The 18,387-nt window shown below is 35.3% G+C and overlaps 1 protein-coding gene across 1 annotated transcript in view; it reads left to right on the top strand.

Moving 5' to 3' along the window:
- The first annotated feature begins 7,722 nt into the window (after positions 1–7,722).
- Ubx (ultrabithorax) overlaps positions 7,723–18,387 on the top strand; it is a 95,445-nt gene continuing 84,780 nt past the window's right edge. The window contains exon 1 of the mRNA XM_018539916.1: positions 7,723–8,401. Within this exon, the coding sequence (XP_018395418.1) occupies positions 7,723–8,401 (679 nt within the window). The remainder of the gene's footprint in view (positions 8,402–18,387) is intronic.

Here is an 18,387-nt window from a genome sequence, read left to right as displayed (position 1 = left end):
TCTCGTCACTTGCGAAAATCGTACCAGCACAATATAAAGACCAGCGACAAGTACGATTTACCCAACTCCCTCTATTTTTACAAATTTTCCAATAGCAACATAACTTACATATATTTTACTAATTTGATGGTATACTCGAAAAGAGTTTAAACATCAATTATAACCCTGAAAGACACTATAATTCAATTATACCCATCTTGTACTGATAATACCTTAGGTAAATTGTACCAAAACTTAGATCAGATACTGAACAAAATCAATTTTGAATGTCACTTGTAAACAGACGACTCGATGACAAAACAAAAATGATAGTTCTTATTAACCTATGTTATCAGCGTCACATTAGTGTCATTATCTTTAAAAAGATATTTCGTTAGAAAATAAAATGGAAATACGATTTAACCGTCGGTATGATTTAAACAACTCTACCCTACATACATCAGTGAGGTTAATGCACACTTTCGCTAAAATAATAATTTCGTCCTGTTAACCTATTCGATCTTTTGCAATAAAATTAAGATTTTCCTTATAATATAAATACTCCAAAAAAATATTATAGTGTATAACATAGTTGTGTGATTATTTTAAAATGTTTAAAACTTTGATCAAACCTTACTATAATTATTATGTCCTGAATTCCCCTGTATATCTATCTTTTTATATTGTATAAAATAAGTCTCTTTTTTTCAGGTCAGGAGTTAGCCAATTTGCTGATTTGCGAGAAAATAGAAAACATCATTTGTTCACATTCAATATGACAAGGTAAGATATATTATATTAATATAGCGCCAGAGGCGGCGACTGTCAATTCGCCATGTGTGGAGTTGGACAACTTGATCGTGGAAAGTGGGAGGGAGAGCAAAAAATTTCCAGAACTCATTTAATCTCCATATTAAAATCTCTTTACAATCGTAATAAATGATGAGCAACGAAATTATAAATTTCAAGATCCAGCTTGACGGTAAATGGCTTATTCTCGTCGGTATTTAGAAATTATAAATATTTTATAAATATTTATAGTTTAACTTGAAGCATACTTAAATTAACTCATAAAACGAAACTTGATTAAAAAAAGAAAAAGTTTAATAAATTTAATCTTCTAGAGCAAACGTTGAATTTTATTTTTTATAATGAATTCATCCATAAGTGCAGCAATATCTAAAGTTTCGGCAATCTCGGAGTGCACATGCAATATAGCGGCTGAATTCAATCGAATTTGCTGCATCGTGTAGAACGCAAATACGTTTTTAATCTTCTCAATACAGAAAAAGAACGTTCCGCAGTTCACGACGTCATCGGATATTGTTAAACAGTATTTGAATTAGTTTTGTATACTTCGAAACCAAGTCTTTCACGACCTTATCTTTTCGAAGAACTGTAACAACCACTGTAAAAGTTCCAAAAAATTTAACTATTTTTAGTTTAACACTTTATTTTCAAAAAATTCTGATGTGTGGAATATTCCACACACACACACCACAAAAGTCGCCGCCCATGCGACAAGATATGTATGAAATTTTATAGCTTAGAAATTTGTATGTATGGAGTGCTCCAGACCGACCCTACTGAAGTCGCCGGCTCTGGTTAGCGTAATATTATTAGTTAATTTTTATAAATTATTATAGAAAGAGAAAAATATGATAAAATTTTTATTTGATCTAAATCAATCGAACCATAATTTAACCATTTTTTTCTAAACTATTTTCAAAACAAACCAATGTCACACTCTTTATAAGGATATAATACGCGTTCTCTTACAACGTTAGCATAATTAATGGTCCCCTAGCAATAACTTATACACCCGCACCCTACCATTAGCTCTAAATATTTATGGCCTCATTCATTCATTTTATGTTTCAATTCAAACGTATTAATGTGACTTGTTTGCTTTTACAAATAGTAAATTAAAGTTTATTTATTTTATATCTTGTTTTATTAATTTGTTTATTTTATTAACTTATTTTATAATATTTTAGCGTGTGAATTTATAAATATTAATTTTGTAAAAAAAATTCGTAGATACCTATATAAAGTTATTAATTACAGTTTTGAAAATATTTTTAAATATTTTCAGAAATCAATAAAATATAAAAGAAATCTAAAAATAATCAAAATACTTTTAATTCGTGTAATATAGTTATGGATTATTGCATCTTAATTATTAATTTTTTTTGTAAAATTTATTATAATGTCTCTGTAAATTATTTAATCCGATTTCAATTATTTTTTCTTTTGGTCGACAAGTATCGATTACTCTAACATTAAACTTATCATTTTCCAAGGCTTGCCATAAAAAATGCAACGTATCATGAACGTTAAGTAGAAATTTCGAAATAGTTTCTGGTATTATTTTTATTGTAATTTATTATAAAACATTTAATAACTCTAGTTGAATTACGTGTTTTATTGCAATATAATTCTAACATTCAAGGACTCTCATGTCTTTGAGGTTTCTACTAACCGCAGTTATCCTTCAACACCTTACCCCGCTTGCAGGATAGTTTCTCAACCGGTAAGGCAGATCACTCGTAAGCTTAACGAGTCTCAAACATGTTAAATAAATTGGTCGTCAATTACTACTGGATTATAATAGCTGTCCTCGGTCATTCTCTTTTTTTATTACGAACTTGTTTTGCTCTTGATAATCTTTCTACTACTTTTTTTATCTCACAAGAAACTCGTTTATACATCTTTCGATCATTACCATACTCACAAATGTCAATATTCTTGTTTTAGTTATTATTAATTTGTATTGTAAAAAAATTAACGTATAAATATTATACTCTTTATCTTATAATTTATAAATGCATTTTATAATTTATATGCAACGTGAAAATGGATAGCGACAACTGTCTTGTTTATAACGATGGCAGCAGTAATAGTTTAAATTTATATAATTTATAAATGCATTTTATAATTTATATGCAACGTGAAAATGGATAGCGACAACTGTCTTGTTTATAACGATGGCAGCAGTAATAGTTTAAATTTAGAATTTTTGAGACAAAATTTATATAACATTTTATATATTATATATATGCATCGATGGTTATTCAATTTCTATCGACTGCGAAAATTACAGAAAATTCGATGCAACTTTTGCAATCAGGTGATGACACGAAGGACCACCAGATGGCAAAGAAAGCATCTTCCGAATCCTTACTATACGATTCTATTCCTGATGCGCTGTCGATCAATATGTAGTGTGCTAATGAATAATATTTTTTTTAATACAAAGTAATAATAATATGGCTCAACAAAAATAAAATTTAAAATAAATTAGAAGGGCTACAAAACAATATCAATAATACACATTGTTTTCGGTTCGTAGCTTTTCTAATTTATTTTGAATTTTATTTCCTTTTAAATTTATTAATTGTTGATGGTGTAATTAAACAAGAATGATATTATTATTTTAATTAATTATTATTTTAAGAATGATACTGTCTAGTTGGAAAGGCTATTGTAAAAATACGTCAATTCATTTTAGATTATATTTAGAGTATCAGTAAAAATTAAATTATTATATAATTAAAATAAGTTGTTAAGATTTTACTTTTTATATTATTAATACTCCCATAATCAAAGAAATTTTTATTTATTCATATTATCTTCAAATTAGATGCTATATTTAACATTGTGCTTTTTAAATTTTTTAAAAATTCAGTAAGACATAATTCATTGTTTTATAAGAAAATATCCAATTTATTTTTAATGTCACACACATATACATGTTTTGCATTTTAAATCTCACAATATTTCATTCATTTGAAAAAAAGGTACCAATATAATATTCATCTTAAAATGTTAGTATTATGTTTAGATATTAATTAAATGTTATTGAATTAAATTAAAAAACAGAGATACGATTTGTAAATGAGTATGAATGTGTCAAATAAAGAGCGATGAAATAGAGAGAAAGAAGGAATTAGCTTCAACCAAGCAGTGCATTGAACCACTGCTTGGAGGAAAGTGGACGAGCCAAAATCATCAGAGGGGTGAGGAATGAATGCTTAGCAAGAGCACAGATTTGTCCGACTCGGGTGCAATGGCCTCTTCGTATTCATGTTCGTCTTTTCATACGTCTCCTAATCCTTATTTTTGTTTCATTGCTTTGGCTTTTATTGAAGATCCATAGAATGTACGTCATATTATATTCATATGTATTTTTATGTCAATAGTATGCGATGATATTTGTGCCTCTGTTGATAATATTTGTTTCTATTTTGTTATGTAAAATATTAGGATATTATAATAATACAAACCACTGAATTTGTATACTTAATTGGCACGCTAACTTGTCATTTAAAATTAGACTACATTATCATGATGACAGAATTTATCGAAACAGCACGATACTAAACAGATAGTAAGCACTTGAATTGACTTTTATCGGTAAACTTATCAAATCATTAAAACGATATTTGACACCAAAGGATATCTGTGAAATTAGTTAGTCGCTGTAAACGCCGTTTTAAAAAAAAGCATTTAGGCCCATTTTTGAGTATCTATATATGGCCCGTTATACCTTCCCCATTCATATATAGTGACTTTCCTCACGCCCCCACCATATTCGACACGCGCCCTTCTACGCTATAAGCTTAAAGGCCCTGACTTTTACGATTCTGTTCAAGTGGTCATAAAATCGAAGTTTATTGCCGTCATGATTTTCAAGTAAACGGGCTGCCACCTGTCGGAGTCTCGCAAAAGCGAAAACTGCATTGAGTCTTCATCAACGGCACCTCATCAAATTAAAAGCTTAATAAGCTTTTATGTGATTTATATTGTACGATTTGTCAACGTAGCAATCGATGATGCGCGTAATGTATACCTACAGCAAAGCTACTGATATCTAATGGAAGTATAACTTTAGTATATTTTTTTTATATTTACTATCTACGTTATTCATAATAATAAAAAACAGGATATGTAACAGTTAATTTTTATAGTTGATTGTCTATAGCAGATTGTTTAAACATGTCGTGGATGTCGTTCCGTTTACTTGGAACGATTCAATCATTTGATATATTTATATATATATATCTATTTAAGTATTAAAAATATTCGAAATTAGATATCTCTCGTGTATTTTTGAAAGTATAGCAGGTGACTAATACTCTAAGCGTTTATAATGGCAAGAGCGCGTAAGCAAATAACTAGGGTCAGCTCCGGCTCGCAGCTTATGATGGGCATTACTCGGCTCGTTACGGAATAATTTACGAGGTGCGAACCGCGGGGACGATAATCCAGCGACATTTACATCCCAATAAACACTCCCGATACTAGTGGCGCGCGCCGTAGAAGTTGCTTGCTCGACTGGCCTTATATGAGCTCACTTTTACGACATTTTAATTGTACGATCATCATTTAATTGATCTGTAAAACAACGGTATAGCTCATAAAAGGCATTTATGATAACATCACATTACATTTATCCTCGCATCATCAAGTATTCTCGATATCAGACCGGTTCGATCTAATGCGATCTTAAATATATAATCAAGGTGTTTTATAATACTTTTCATTCCTAAACCTGTTTACTATCTCGTTTAGCATTCAACTTGTCGATCAGGTTATTCAGTGTCACGATGAATTTACGACGATGCTACCGCAATAACGATAATCGCGAGATAGCTCGTTGATGTTGGTCGTTTGAATGTCTGAATGGATCTGGCCAGATTAGTTCGCTACAAGACTGAAAGGTGGCGGTACACGTATCCCCACGAACGAGCGTAGAGGAGAGAAAGAGAAGGCAGAAACATTGCGTGACGTACGGTTCTCCGTCTCTCTTCCTCTCTCTCTCTCTCTCTCTCTCCAGTACGGTACAGACACAGCGTGCCGGTACCTCGCGCGCGCTCTGGTAGTGGGAGTCTGCGGGGCGGTGCCTAGCCGTTCATGGGCGTCGTTCCGACTTGGAACTACTTTCACACGGCGTAGGAACTTTCATGCCACACCAGCGCGGTATTCGTGACGAATTCAATTCTGATTGGTCCTTAAGTATAACCTCCTCCCTTAGCGGCACGTTCTCTCCCTCCTCGTCACTATCGCAACAGCACTCGCTCCGTTTCGTCTCGCTCTTAGCTGTTGCAATTGCGCATAACGTTCTTTCTTTTCCTCTTTACCTTCCTCTACCCCACCTTCTTATTCGTTTCTGCTCGTGTCTTTACGTGCTTTCATCCCTCTCTCTATTTCCCATCTCATCTCTTCCCTTTCTTTCATATCGCGAGAAGGGAAGTTCTTTTCTCTTTCTATCTCGCACCGTCTTATCTGTCGCACGTCTCAAATGTGACGCGCACTGCGAGCGAGTACGAATTTAATCTGGCGGTACGTCGTTGAGTTACTGGTACGCTCGATAGGGGGCACTGAGGAATCGTATTGTGAGAAAGAGGGAGAGAATAGATCGAATGGGAAGGGAGAGAACGAATATCGTTGAGAGGTGGAGCGAGACAGCAGAATCAGAGGGTGAGAGAGCAATTGTGGGGAGAACGTCGGGGGTGGAAGAGGGGGACAACAACGACGGTAGATAGAGCGAGAGAGCTCAGTTATCGTGCCAGGAGGGGGATGGTATATGAGGGACAAAGAGGGATACGGCACTGCGATCTCTCCGTTAGGACGTAGTACTCTGTAGGAAGAAGAGTACGCGTGAGCGAGAAACGACGACCGGCCGAATGGGAAGGAGCGACCGTGACAGAAAGTGAGAGAGAGAGTGCATGGAGAAACGGTGATTGGTAGAACGAGGAAAGAAACTTCGGAGAGAGTGCGAGAGAAGTCGACTGCGAAGAACAGAGATAAAACGAGGTGAACGAGCGAGCGAGAGACGGACGACGGTACAGAGTGTGGCGGTACACGGGGCGCGAGAAAAGCAGTAGTGTGCCGTGGACCACCGCACTGGCATACCGTGATTCGTTACGATCTCCATCGTCCTCTGACTCGTACCGGACCTCAGTCATCAGCGAAGTCACGATACGACAAGTGCTAGTGCAGTGCGGACTAGCGGAGTCATTTTTGATTCTGTGACAGATCGACTGGCTCTTGAAGAGGCCTCGACCTGATCTCAGTCGCGATTTTAATTTATTTCAAAAGGAGGAAGAAAGAGCTAGAACCGCCCGTGAGGGTGGTCGCGTGCCGGCTGACCGAACCGTCGTCGGGCGAGCACGCGGTAGAGGAACCCACGAGCCATTTTATAGCCCGTCTTATTACCTAAGTTTATTACATCGTAACGGTTTAACGATCATCGCCTGTTTCCATAGTCGAGACCACCAGTTTATATGCTTTACCCGTAGCGGTAACCATAACAGGATCATAAAAGCTCCCACTGTTGACATGAAATCTATTCTGAATTACACTCTCACGGCCTACTGACATTGACACTCCGGGTGTAACCAGCTATACCTGCCGATGACTTTTATGGCCTCTTAAAATTGTTTAATGCTCGTTTATTTGCCCCTCGTCAATCTTATCATCTTCCGACATCCGTGTCAAATAGCGAATCGCTTTCTCAAGTGTATCTCGCGTACAAGTTCGGAGGTTTTACGTCTGTTTAATTTGAACAAGTTAAATCGGAATAATCCGGGGCATCGCGAAGTTGGAGTACGGACTAGTAAGATTCGACTAGCCGTGTGCACTCCATGTATAGTTGCAGGCCGTTTGAACTTTGACTTCTTTCTTCGTCTTTTTCGAGTGCCGGTGTTTTAGTGCAAGTGATCCAAAATACCCGGGATAATGAACTCGTACTTTGAGCAGACCACGGGTGGCTTCTACGGAAGCCACCATCATCAAACAGGAGCGGCAAGTCAGCATCATGATCCAGCCACCGCAGCAGCGTATCGAAGCTTTCCACTCGGATTAGGTATGTCGCCCTACGCTTCGGCGCAGCATCATCATCACACATCATCCTCGTTAGGAATACACCCAGGCGGTGGAAGTAACACAAGACCACCTCAAGACTCGCCATATGACGCGAGCGTTGCGACGGCCTGCAAACTTTACTCGACGACACCTGAGGCAACCGGTCACACCACGTCTTCATATTCAACATCGGCAACGAAAGACTGTAAGCAACAGGATCAAACGTCGACCCATCAAAACGGCTATGCTGCGGTGATGGCAGCGGCGGCGGTCAAGGACGTTTGGCAATCAGCGACCTCGGGAGCGAACAGCCAGAGTAATTCGGTCGTACGTCCCTCGGCGTGTACCCCAGAGAGTACAAGGGTCAGTAGCTATGGTGGTCTCGTAGGCGGTGATCCAGCATCGAGTCCTGGTAACAACAGTTCGTCAAGATCCCTCACGTCGTCTTGGAACACCTGCAGTTTAAACTCGACCGCGAGTCAACCGGTCGCCACGCAACTACATCAGCAACCTACTACCAACCATACCTTCTACCCCTGGATGGCTATAGCAGGTGAGTTTGCATTCATAAATGCTCTCTTATACGACTATTATCATAACAGCCGCGATGAAATATAGGAGCCACTATGGTTAGGGGAAACGTGGGGAGCGACGACCACGTGGTCGGGAAGGCGTGGTGGATCAGGCTTGCCTGTCTGGTTATACCAGACTAAATTGTTAAAATTGCTTCCACGCGATCAAATTACCTAGAAGTTGTGCGGGATTATAGAATAGAATGTTTCACGTGTATCACGAATAAATCCAAACAAATGAAAAATTTTCTACTGCGTTCGCGTCAACACGATGAGTTATTTCACCCTTCCTTTGTTTACAAAAAAGCGGAAGATGTAGATATACGTTCTATTCGACGAATACAGCTTATCATCCTACCATGCCGAATGCGATGAAATTTTTTGCATAGTCTATTTGTGCGCCGTTTTGAAATACGACGTATCCATCACGAAACCCGAGATAACAGATTTACAATCGTTGACAAACTAAAAGCATTTCATTACCTTCTGGTCGAATAAATATGATGACAAAAAGATTAATAGCAACCAAAGATCGAGAAAAATCGTAAAAAAAAACGATATTAAAATATTGCATGTAATTGATAAAAATATTTCGAAATTTCTTTATGTAAAATTATTGTTGTCGCTTCTAATGTGATCAATTTTCGTAGATTCTTAATTGCTAAACGCGCGTAAATTATTATTTAATAGCATTGTATAACGAATATGATAGTAATAAATGTGCGCTTGTAATTGCTTTTAAATTGCTAGAGTCTTACCCCACGCTTCCATACATTTTCGTATTAAATGTAAATTCCACGAGTTTTTTTATTTCCGTGTGTGCAATGTCAACGCGCGCGGGCTATGTTGTGGAAAATCGGCCGTGTACCTTGGCAAAATTATGTCTGCTAGATAGGTAGAATGGAGTCAAGTGCGTGTAAAATCGTCGGGTACGTTGGGTATAATGGGGAAGTCCTCGTCCAATTGGGGGTTCAAGTGCCTTCCCCACTGTACTCACCCCACCGGAACCCCGAATTCCGGTAGTCAGCTGTTTCTAGCGATGTCTTTGTCCTTTTCATTGCGAGAGAGAGAGAGAGAGAGAGAGAGAGAAATACTCTCGAATAACCTTCTGCTTTGCCGTTAGTAGATATATAATCAAGGCCTTACGGGTTATATCGCACTTTCGGTGAGACCTTTCTTTACCAGCTCAGCTGAGACTAGGCCCTTAGCTCTCTCTAGCTATAGCATGTTTTTTTTATATCTATTCTTCTTCTTTGCTCAAAACCGCCTCTAGCTCTTCCTTCTCGACGGGAATCTTCTTTATTGTTCTTTTTTTTTCGGTCCGATTTAAGGGTCACCTATTTTTTTCTTCGTCTTCGACTACAAGAGATATTTTACATATAAAGGAAGGAATTATGTTTTAAGAAACATTAAAAGACTATTCGCGAGGAATTTTATAATGTATAAACTCTACAACCACATATTGTTTTTCAAGAAATAATTTTTAACATTTATAAAAGTATATCTTATTGTTATATGTTATATTGTATAATATTACTTAAAAAACTAATATTTCTTAGGAATTTCCGATTATTGTAGTAATTAATAAATTCTTACACATGCATAAACCAAGTTATTATTTTACATAAATCGATATTTCTTTACCTATCATCTGTTTAAAGATTTAGACGAATTATTTCCATTCATCTTTATTGTCATCAATTGGATGGTTCCGGATCATTGATTATGGCTTGCAAATTGCCTCGATGATACATGGAACGCAGTGATTGTAGGAATCGTAGGAATGAGTAAAAGCATTTGATCGGCCGCATACTCGTATAACAGGTTCTATGCACTCGCAGATTGAAAGTCGTTGACTCATTTCGTACTCTCTAGCAAGTGCTTTTCAGTGTTGTTGAATCGAACACATATGAAATTTATCGGTACAGGATTATAGATTAATTTGTCGTAGATTTGCAGTTAAATATAGAGCTATCAATGTCTATCGGCAATCATCTATCATCGCATTCACGATGAATGATCCCAATTTATAGCCTCCGCTGTAGAAAATTAATTTACACGTCGTAGCTTCCATAATATTTTGAATAATCATATTTAGATTAGATGATAAATGTATAATTTATTATCACTATGGCTGCGTTCGTTTCACACGCTCACGCGCTGCAAGCTTCATTATTGCTCGGTACTTGTAGAAAAAAGATTGAATGAAGCTTACAGCGCGTAAGCGTGATAAACGAACGCATCCTATATATTGACACTATAAAGTTTCATATATTGCTCTTTACTATATAAAATGTCTAATTAAAAACGCTTAAAAAATCTCTTTCAAACATATAATGCAAAATGTGACTATATTAGAGAGAATTAAATTAGTATAATATATAATTTATATTGTGGTACAATAATATAATAGATATTACAAGTCTTACCATTTAAACCTTTACCGCGGCTATTGCGAAATACTAAAAATTGATGTATGTGTCTATTGTCTCTATTCATTCTTTAAATACTTATCGCGGCAAAGATAATTATATAGCTAGAATACATGCTATAGTATGAGATACTGCATCTGTCGTTTAATTTATCGCGCTTTTAACTACACCTTTGTGTATCGTAAATGTATGATAAACGATTACGAGATCGATTATACGTCCAATTCATATAAATATGAAAGCGGTAGATAGCCATCCATAATATAAGTCTAGTATAATATATATTCCATATAAAAAGAATAAGTTTATAATTTTGTTTTTTATGAAAAATATTTCCAACGTTAAATGTTTACGTACACATTGTCGTTATTTCCTTTTTGTTAATGGACATTTCGTAAATCGCTCAGAAAGCTCGCGCTTTATAGCTCGCGCGCACGAAAGAATTAATATGTTATAGATAACTATCTACTTTTATATCTATCTTCTGTCTTGTAATACTTGTATACTTCACATTCTTGTATCAATACGGTTAATTTCATAACAGATACACACGACGATGAAAAGTTCAATGTATAAAGGTTATGTATTCATTAACTTAAGTAAAAAAAATATAAATATTTAATCAACAATAAAAGCACTTTATTGAAAATAAAAGTGATCTTTGATTTAAATAATTTTTTTTCATATATATTTTGTTTGTAAGCAGATTTTAGATTTATTAAATAGTATTTATTAAATAGATTTAATAAATACTCTCCATCTTTACATTTTAAATCCTTTTTCTAATATTTTATATATATTAATATTAAAATTCGTTTTTTTCTATTCTTAATAGTAAAAATAGGAAATCTTTAAATTAAAAGCAGCAAACAATCTTCGATATACTTACCAATAGCAATGAGAGATATATATGTATATATCTTTTTTATTGCGTTCATTCACTTTCTCGGGATATACCCAAACGCGAACATATTTATCACTCCTCATTGAGGGGTGACTGCGTCTACAGGGTAATTAGAGGGCGCGACGACAGAGGCTGGGGTGCTATTTAGGCATCTCTTCATTCCAGTCTATTGAGAGCGAACCTCTTTTACGGTGCGAATCTAAAAAAGGAACCTTTTTAAAGTTACATTAAGGGATGATAACTTGATACAGAAGTATTAATGAAGATAAATATGCCGGATAAATACCATTAACATAGCTTCCGTTTTCAAAGTTTACATTCTGTACTTCCGTTGAATTTAAACAAATGTTGATTTACAAAAAATTAATATAATACAATTTTTGCAAATGATTCAACGATCTGTTTAAATCAATTTAAATCAAAGAGATAAAAAAAGAATGGTAATCGACGTTGATTTTCATTTGAACAAGCACAATTCGTTTGTAAGTATATAAATTATAAAAAGAAAATTAATATTAAGCGCGTGGTATGGCTAAAAGGATATTCAACGAACCTTGAACTCCTCTGTCGAATTCCCGCGTAAAAGCCACGTGGTGACCGCGTCGTTCCCGAGTTGGAAAGGAGCATAGTGCTACTTTCTGCAATACGACGGTTGCGAGTAGGTAGGTAGGTGTTACGTACCTCGGGGAGCAACCTCGTTCAATATAAAGCAGCTAGGAACAACGCTGTAACCGTAACTTTGACGTTTACGACAACGAAATCGTGGCTCGGCTCGTTTATCCCTCCTTCCCAGGAACCCCCACTTGCTGCTATGGCCGTTTACGAGGTTTGCCGGTAATACAGTGTTCTACTCTCGTACTGCTGAAGATCAGCTTCGATCTTCAGGAATTGTAAGATTCCTTTTTTACGGAACGAAAATATTCCAGTCCAGCTTTGCACAAATTTGAGCTACCTTTTCGCATAATTTATTAGCATTATCACCTATTTATAAAATAAATATGTTTATTAGTTAAAAATACAAACATATATTATTCTTTTGATCGATATAAACACTGAACAAAATTTTGGTGAACAACAAATGATCGTTAATCAAAATGTTAAACTTAATGTCGAACTTAATGAAGTTAATTTATTAATACAATAACTGGGGATTCATTAATATATAATTAAATATTTATTCTTGCAATAAATTCTAGTAATAGTTTTATAATTTAAATTATTATGAAAATATTTATTGGACTAATTTTCATTAATTCAATAAACATTTTATTGTACAGTTTTGGTTCAGTGATAAAAAATCACATTATTATTATCCGAATATCTTATTTTATAATGTATTTTATGAAAAATTAAAGATATATTTTGACGATTAAGGGAACACGATGGAAAGATAGAATACGGTAAAAATGGTATTCGTCAGTAAACAGTATACCTTCAAGCATATCAAGGCGTACATATCTTAAAATTAATTTTTGCGTATTATTAAAAGATTATGTGACGGATATGCGTCGAGTGTAGGCGGGCATATTGTACACAGGTGATCAAGCGGCTCGGATCTCTTCTGTGTATAAAGGTGTACGAAAACTCAGACATACAGGCCTCACACTATAGCATAGCGACCTAAAGAGGCAGCCCAAGTGAGTGCGTTTTGCTTGTATATGGGGAGAACCCTTTCCATGTGTTGCTCCGTTGGCCCGGATGAAGTATGACGTACGAGCCTCTCCGTATGACTTACTACGCCCTTTTTTCCCTTCTCCACGCCCGCCGCCTCGTACTGTTCAATCGAAAAACATTGGGGTCTTCTTAAAAAATGCGCGCTCTTTAGTTACAATATGCGCCTTTCGGCGAGGGAAAGTAAGATTATAACGCAGGAGATATTTCTGTACATATGTATTATTATTATTACACGTCATATCGGATGTTTGATGATCTTCAATGTTCCAGAAATGGAAATGTAAATATAGGCAACACACATTGAATACATTATTTCATAGTCGTTCCAAAAATTTCTGTACTATATATATTTTTATTCTTCTACCAGCCATGTACCGAATAAATTCTACTTCTATATATCACGATTTTTATCGCTAAGAATTTAGGAAATTAATTAACGAAATACAGAGATTAATAAACATAACAGAATGAGAGAAAAAGAGAGAGAGAGAGAGAGATGCAAGTATAAATTTTAAATCATCTAGCCATAATAAAGTTCACGTTTTTTGCTCAAACGTAATAATCAGTTTTATTAAGAAATATTCAAGTTATTGTTCGAAATGGATAAATGTACTCGTTCTGTTATCCAACTGTTGATATTGTGCTAAATTCGTAATAATATTTGATCATACTTGATCCCTTGTTTCCTTCGTTTTTTTTGTTAGATTCTGCTTTGCAAGACCGGCAGCATTAGTAAGAAATCATATATAATTAACCGGAAGCGCAAAGCGAACGTCACGAGCGGCGTGACGAGGGATTAGCAAGAATACAATTTTCATAATTATTCCGGCATGATAGCATTGCGAGTCGACCAATCAAGAAATTACTGTTGTACTCTGCAAGGTAGACTAGTTCCAAGTTCAACCTCAGCGCCATTAGTCGAGATGTGTGTCTACAGGTACACCATATACGTGTATATCTCACGGACTCTTCGTATTTTAATTTAAGCATCGCCTTGCGTCCAATCACGCTATTCGCGCTGTATATAATGTTCGACTTAAGGTATAATCTTTGATCGATCGTATCGCCCGCGTCCTGTCCACGTCTCGCTTCTTCCTCTCGTAACTAATAATTTTGACCCGCATGGTGCTTCTCGAAGAACTCCAGTTTTCGCTTGTTATTGTTATTATGTTTAGATTTCACTACGCTTTTGGCGATAAAATAATAAAATTATACACACACACACACACACATATGTATATACATATATATTTATATTTTTTTTTATATATAAATATATACATATATGTAAAGATTCGAACTGCAATCGCTTGATTTGAAGCATAAAGAACATTCAAACTTCAAGTTCAAAAGGACGTACGCGGTGTTGAACGAAACTGTTTGATCGATTCTCAATGTCTGCATGTAGATTTGACTCAAGATTCAAGCAGACGTCAAGAAAATCTTGAGTGAAAATTCATTATTCTTTGTAAAGAGGAATACAATTGTCTTCTCACACCGTGTTCAGCTTCATTTTGATCATTATTTTTTTTTACCTCTTCTTTCGATATATTATATATGGCGAAAAGAAAAAACTGTCGAGGCACATCCTGTTACTTGTAATCTTTTCAATTACATATAAATTCCTTGCGACTACGAATTATGATGAGAATGGAAAAATGTACGTGGGCCCAAGCGTAACGTGCGTGGAGCGCCGAGGCGTTGAGGCGCTGATCGGTACATCGTGCCCACCATAGCGGCTGCCAGGGTTCTCAATTTGATGGACGAGCTGTTCACATGTACAGCTCGTGCACTAGCCTGACTTTATATACTGACAACAACCGTACGCTACCTCACCGTTTTGGAGATTTCATGCCGTAGAAATTATTGTTAGCAGTCGGTATTAATCCTCGTATACTGCCATCAGTGTCTGTTTCGATCCATTAATTAAGCCAGGCTTCTAATATGAGAAACACGCATGGACATTATCATAGGAATCCGTTATACAGTCATCTAGCTATAATATGTTCATTAACTCCTGCACATCGCTTTAGAATCTGTGTACATCAGCAACTTTTGAAAAATTTATTAAATGATTACATCTGTATATACGTGTATATATTTTTTTTCATATATCATGTTTTTTTTATCATGTTTTTCCTTCAAGGCTTTAGTTGGAAGTAGAAATGTCTCCTTTTTAAATTATCCAATTTCGGTTATTTAATTATTAGCTAGTCAGAGATGTATTAACAAAATGTTGTATATAGACTCTAAAATTGTACAGAGGGAAAGAGGTAAATGTATGATGTATCGATATGGCTGAAATAAATAAATATTTTGTATTAGTATACGCTTTGAAGATATGAAGAAGGTATGAGTTTAGTTGCTCGGCGATCGGACCGAGTGTATATCGTCAGACAAAGGCTACGTCTAGCCATAGCCGCGAGGAAAGATGAATACATGGTAAAATAATTGATTCGAAAGCGTTCTTGCATACGTTCTTCACGGTTCTTGCCTGTCGGTTATGGATAAAACTATTATATAGCTAGATGGGTGAGATTCTCTAAGTATCCAGATTTGTTAAAAAAATTTAAATTGTTTTCGCTGTTATCTTTTAAATCGCAAGTAGCAGGCGATTATTTAATAAATGAAACTTTAATATGGCTTTTTAGTTTAATAGTTGTTATTTTATCACAGCAAAATATGCATTTGATCAGATTATACAACTTCACCGGTAAATTTTTTAAACAGTTAAAAAAAAAACACTTCTTATTCTTTCCTAATTGTTATTTACTTTATTACTTTACCCTTCATATTACTGTCGCATTATTATCGAAGAATCAGCGATATAGTCCTTCAACTTATAAAATACGTGTTGAAATCGAGTTACCATATTGACAACCGCACGAAAAATATTTTCGGAACACGTTTCACCTGCGCGCTTCTTCCTTATTTTTCTTTCGTCTCACGTATCGACGTATCTGCGAAGTAGGCTCGAGATGCGTCAGTATTTAATTAATACGCAATGACATAATCGGGTCCGTTGATACTGCCAAATAGTCTTTCACGACCATAACTCACACAGCACTTTTTGTACCGACAAACTTGCTCGCCGTTCTTCCCGTCTGCCTCGATGGGCAGCCATTACGAACAGCACCTGCCACTCTGGCTATACGACCTGACCACAATGCTTTTACTACTATCCCCATCATTGGGGGAACATTCTTGTCAGTGTCCAGCGATTTTGCCAACACAATTTAACGAATCTTACGAGATTAGATCAGCGTACGTAACAAGAAAATTGATATAAAACCTATATGATATATAATTTTTTTATTTTTATGCTAATATCATATATGCTGCTATTCTTCTTATTTATAAATGATTGTTTTGATATATATATATTATTTTTAAATACATTTTTATATTCATTTTTAAATATTACATTAGAAATATCGCGTATATTTATCGTTTTGTTTATATTGTAGCAATTAATTTTCATCACAAGAAGTATATGAATATATATTTATAGTTTATTGCTTACAAAAACTTGTTTATAAATCATTTTTTATAAATCAGATAATTTGCCATCTATGTATGATAAACAATGATTAAATTTGTTATGTGAAATTTTATGACTTATTTTTAGATACTCATATTAAAAGAGATATTTACAAGAAAAGAAAATAACACACACGCGATATATTCTCTTCCGATATATTTCATGAAGAATTATGTCGAAAACCCAAACTGCAGACATACATTAAAGTCAAGTAGCAGGCAAACAAAGAGACTTGAAGATTAAGAAGTTTTCGCTTGACATCTAAGCAATTCTTTTGAAAGAACGGAAGGTTGCGGACAGGTAAATTATGTCCGACCTCTTTCCATTTGTCTTCGATCTTCAATAGTTATGCAATAGACGCCTAAATTTCGCAGCAGTTCAATATCCATTTGTGGTTGGCTATTAGAGTCTCTAAAATGATTATTTAATTACAGCGATAGCAGCAAATTAAAAGTCGATAAAAGTTTCATTAGAAAGAAAAAAAACTAATGATAAATACAAGTACTAGGAAATTATCCGATTGATAAGAGAAATTTAATTGAGAGACTCGATCGTGCCAGTGAAACTATGAATGAACAATCTGCGAAATGTACTGAGATTCTAATCTGAAAGTGCTTTTTGCTAATGAAAATGTACGATACACGAACATTTGTAGTGAAATTATGTATTCGTCACGTGTGCGCCTATTTTATCAGTATGCGTAGAGAGCGTTAGAGGTAGAAAGAGATAGTCGGCAACATTGTGTAGCGATTAAGCGTTCGAGTGGAGCATTATGTAACTCGGCGACGTCACGTTGCTCAACTGCCATGCATGTACTCGCGCATATGCACACGTATGTATACACTCGTGTAAAAGTTATGACGTATTGCCTCCGCGACATATTTATTAAACGCCACGAAGATATTAGACTGGTGCGAACCGACGTTATTATGCTCAAGTATGGACAAGCATTTGTTGTGCACCATTAGCTCCGATAATTTACAGCTACTGTTACTGTCTAGAGCTGTCTAGAGCTGCCCTCCTTACGCCCCCACGTTTTTTTTTTATCTTGTTTCTGCCTTTTGTCCTGTCTCGAGCATGATATCTAGCCTGCTAGATATCTTTTAAGATTATAATAAACGAATGCTTTATGATTATTTTTAGCACAGTAAATTGCATGTATACGTATATGATTCATGTTTCTTTTACTGACGAGAGAGACGTAATGCATATGTACTTCCATGAGTTTTGTAACAGTTGTTTGTAATAAAACGCGCGATTCTTCCGGAATTAGAAACACAGATGAATTAATCTCGATGGAAATTAAACTGTGCAAGTATTCTCGATGATATAATAGTTAATCGTAAAGCTATAAATTGTTCGTTAGAAATAGCGATATAGCAACCACATATACGACAAAATTTTTATTTTACAGAG

Source organism: Cyphomyrmex costatus, unplaced genomic scaffold (assembly GCF_001594065.2).
Source record: "Cyphomyrmex costatus isolate MS0001 unplaced genomic scaffold, Ccosl1.0 scaffold229, whole genome shotgun sequence".
Taxonomy (NCBI): domain Eukaryota; kingdom Metazoa; phylum Arthropoda; class Insecta; order Hymenoptera; family Formicidae; genus Cyphomyrmex; species Cyphomyrmex costatus.
The sequence above is the reverse complement of the archived record's forward strand: the minus strand, read 5'-3'. Positions and strand labels throughout refer to the sequence as shown.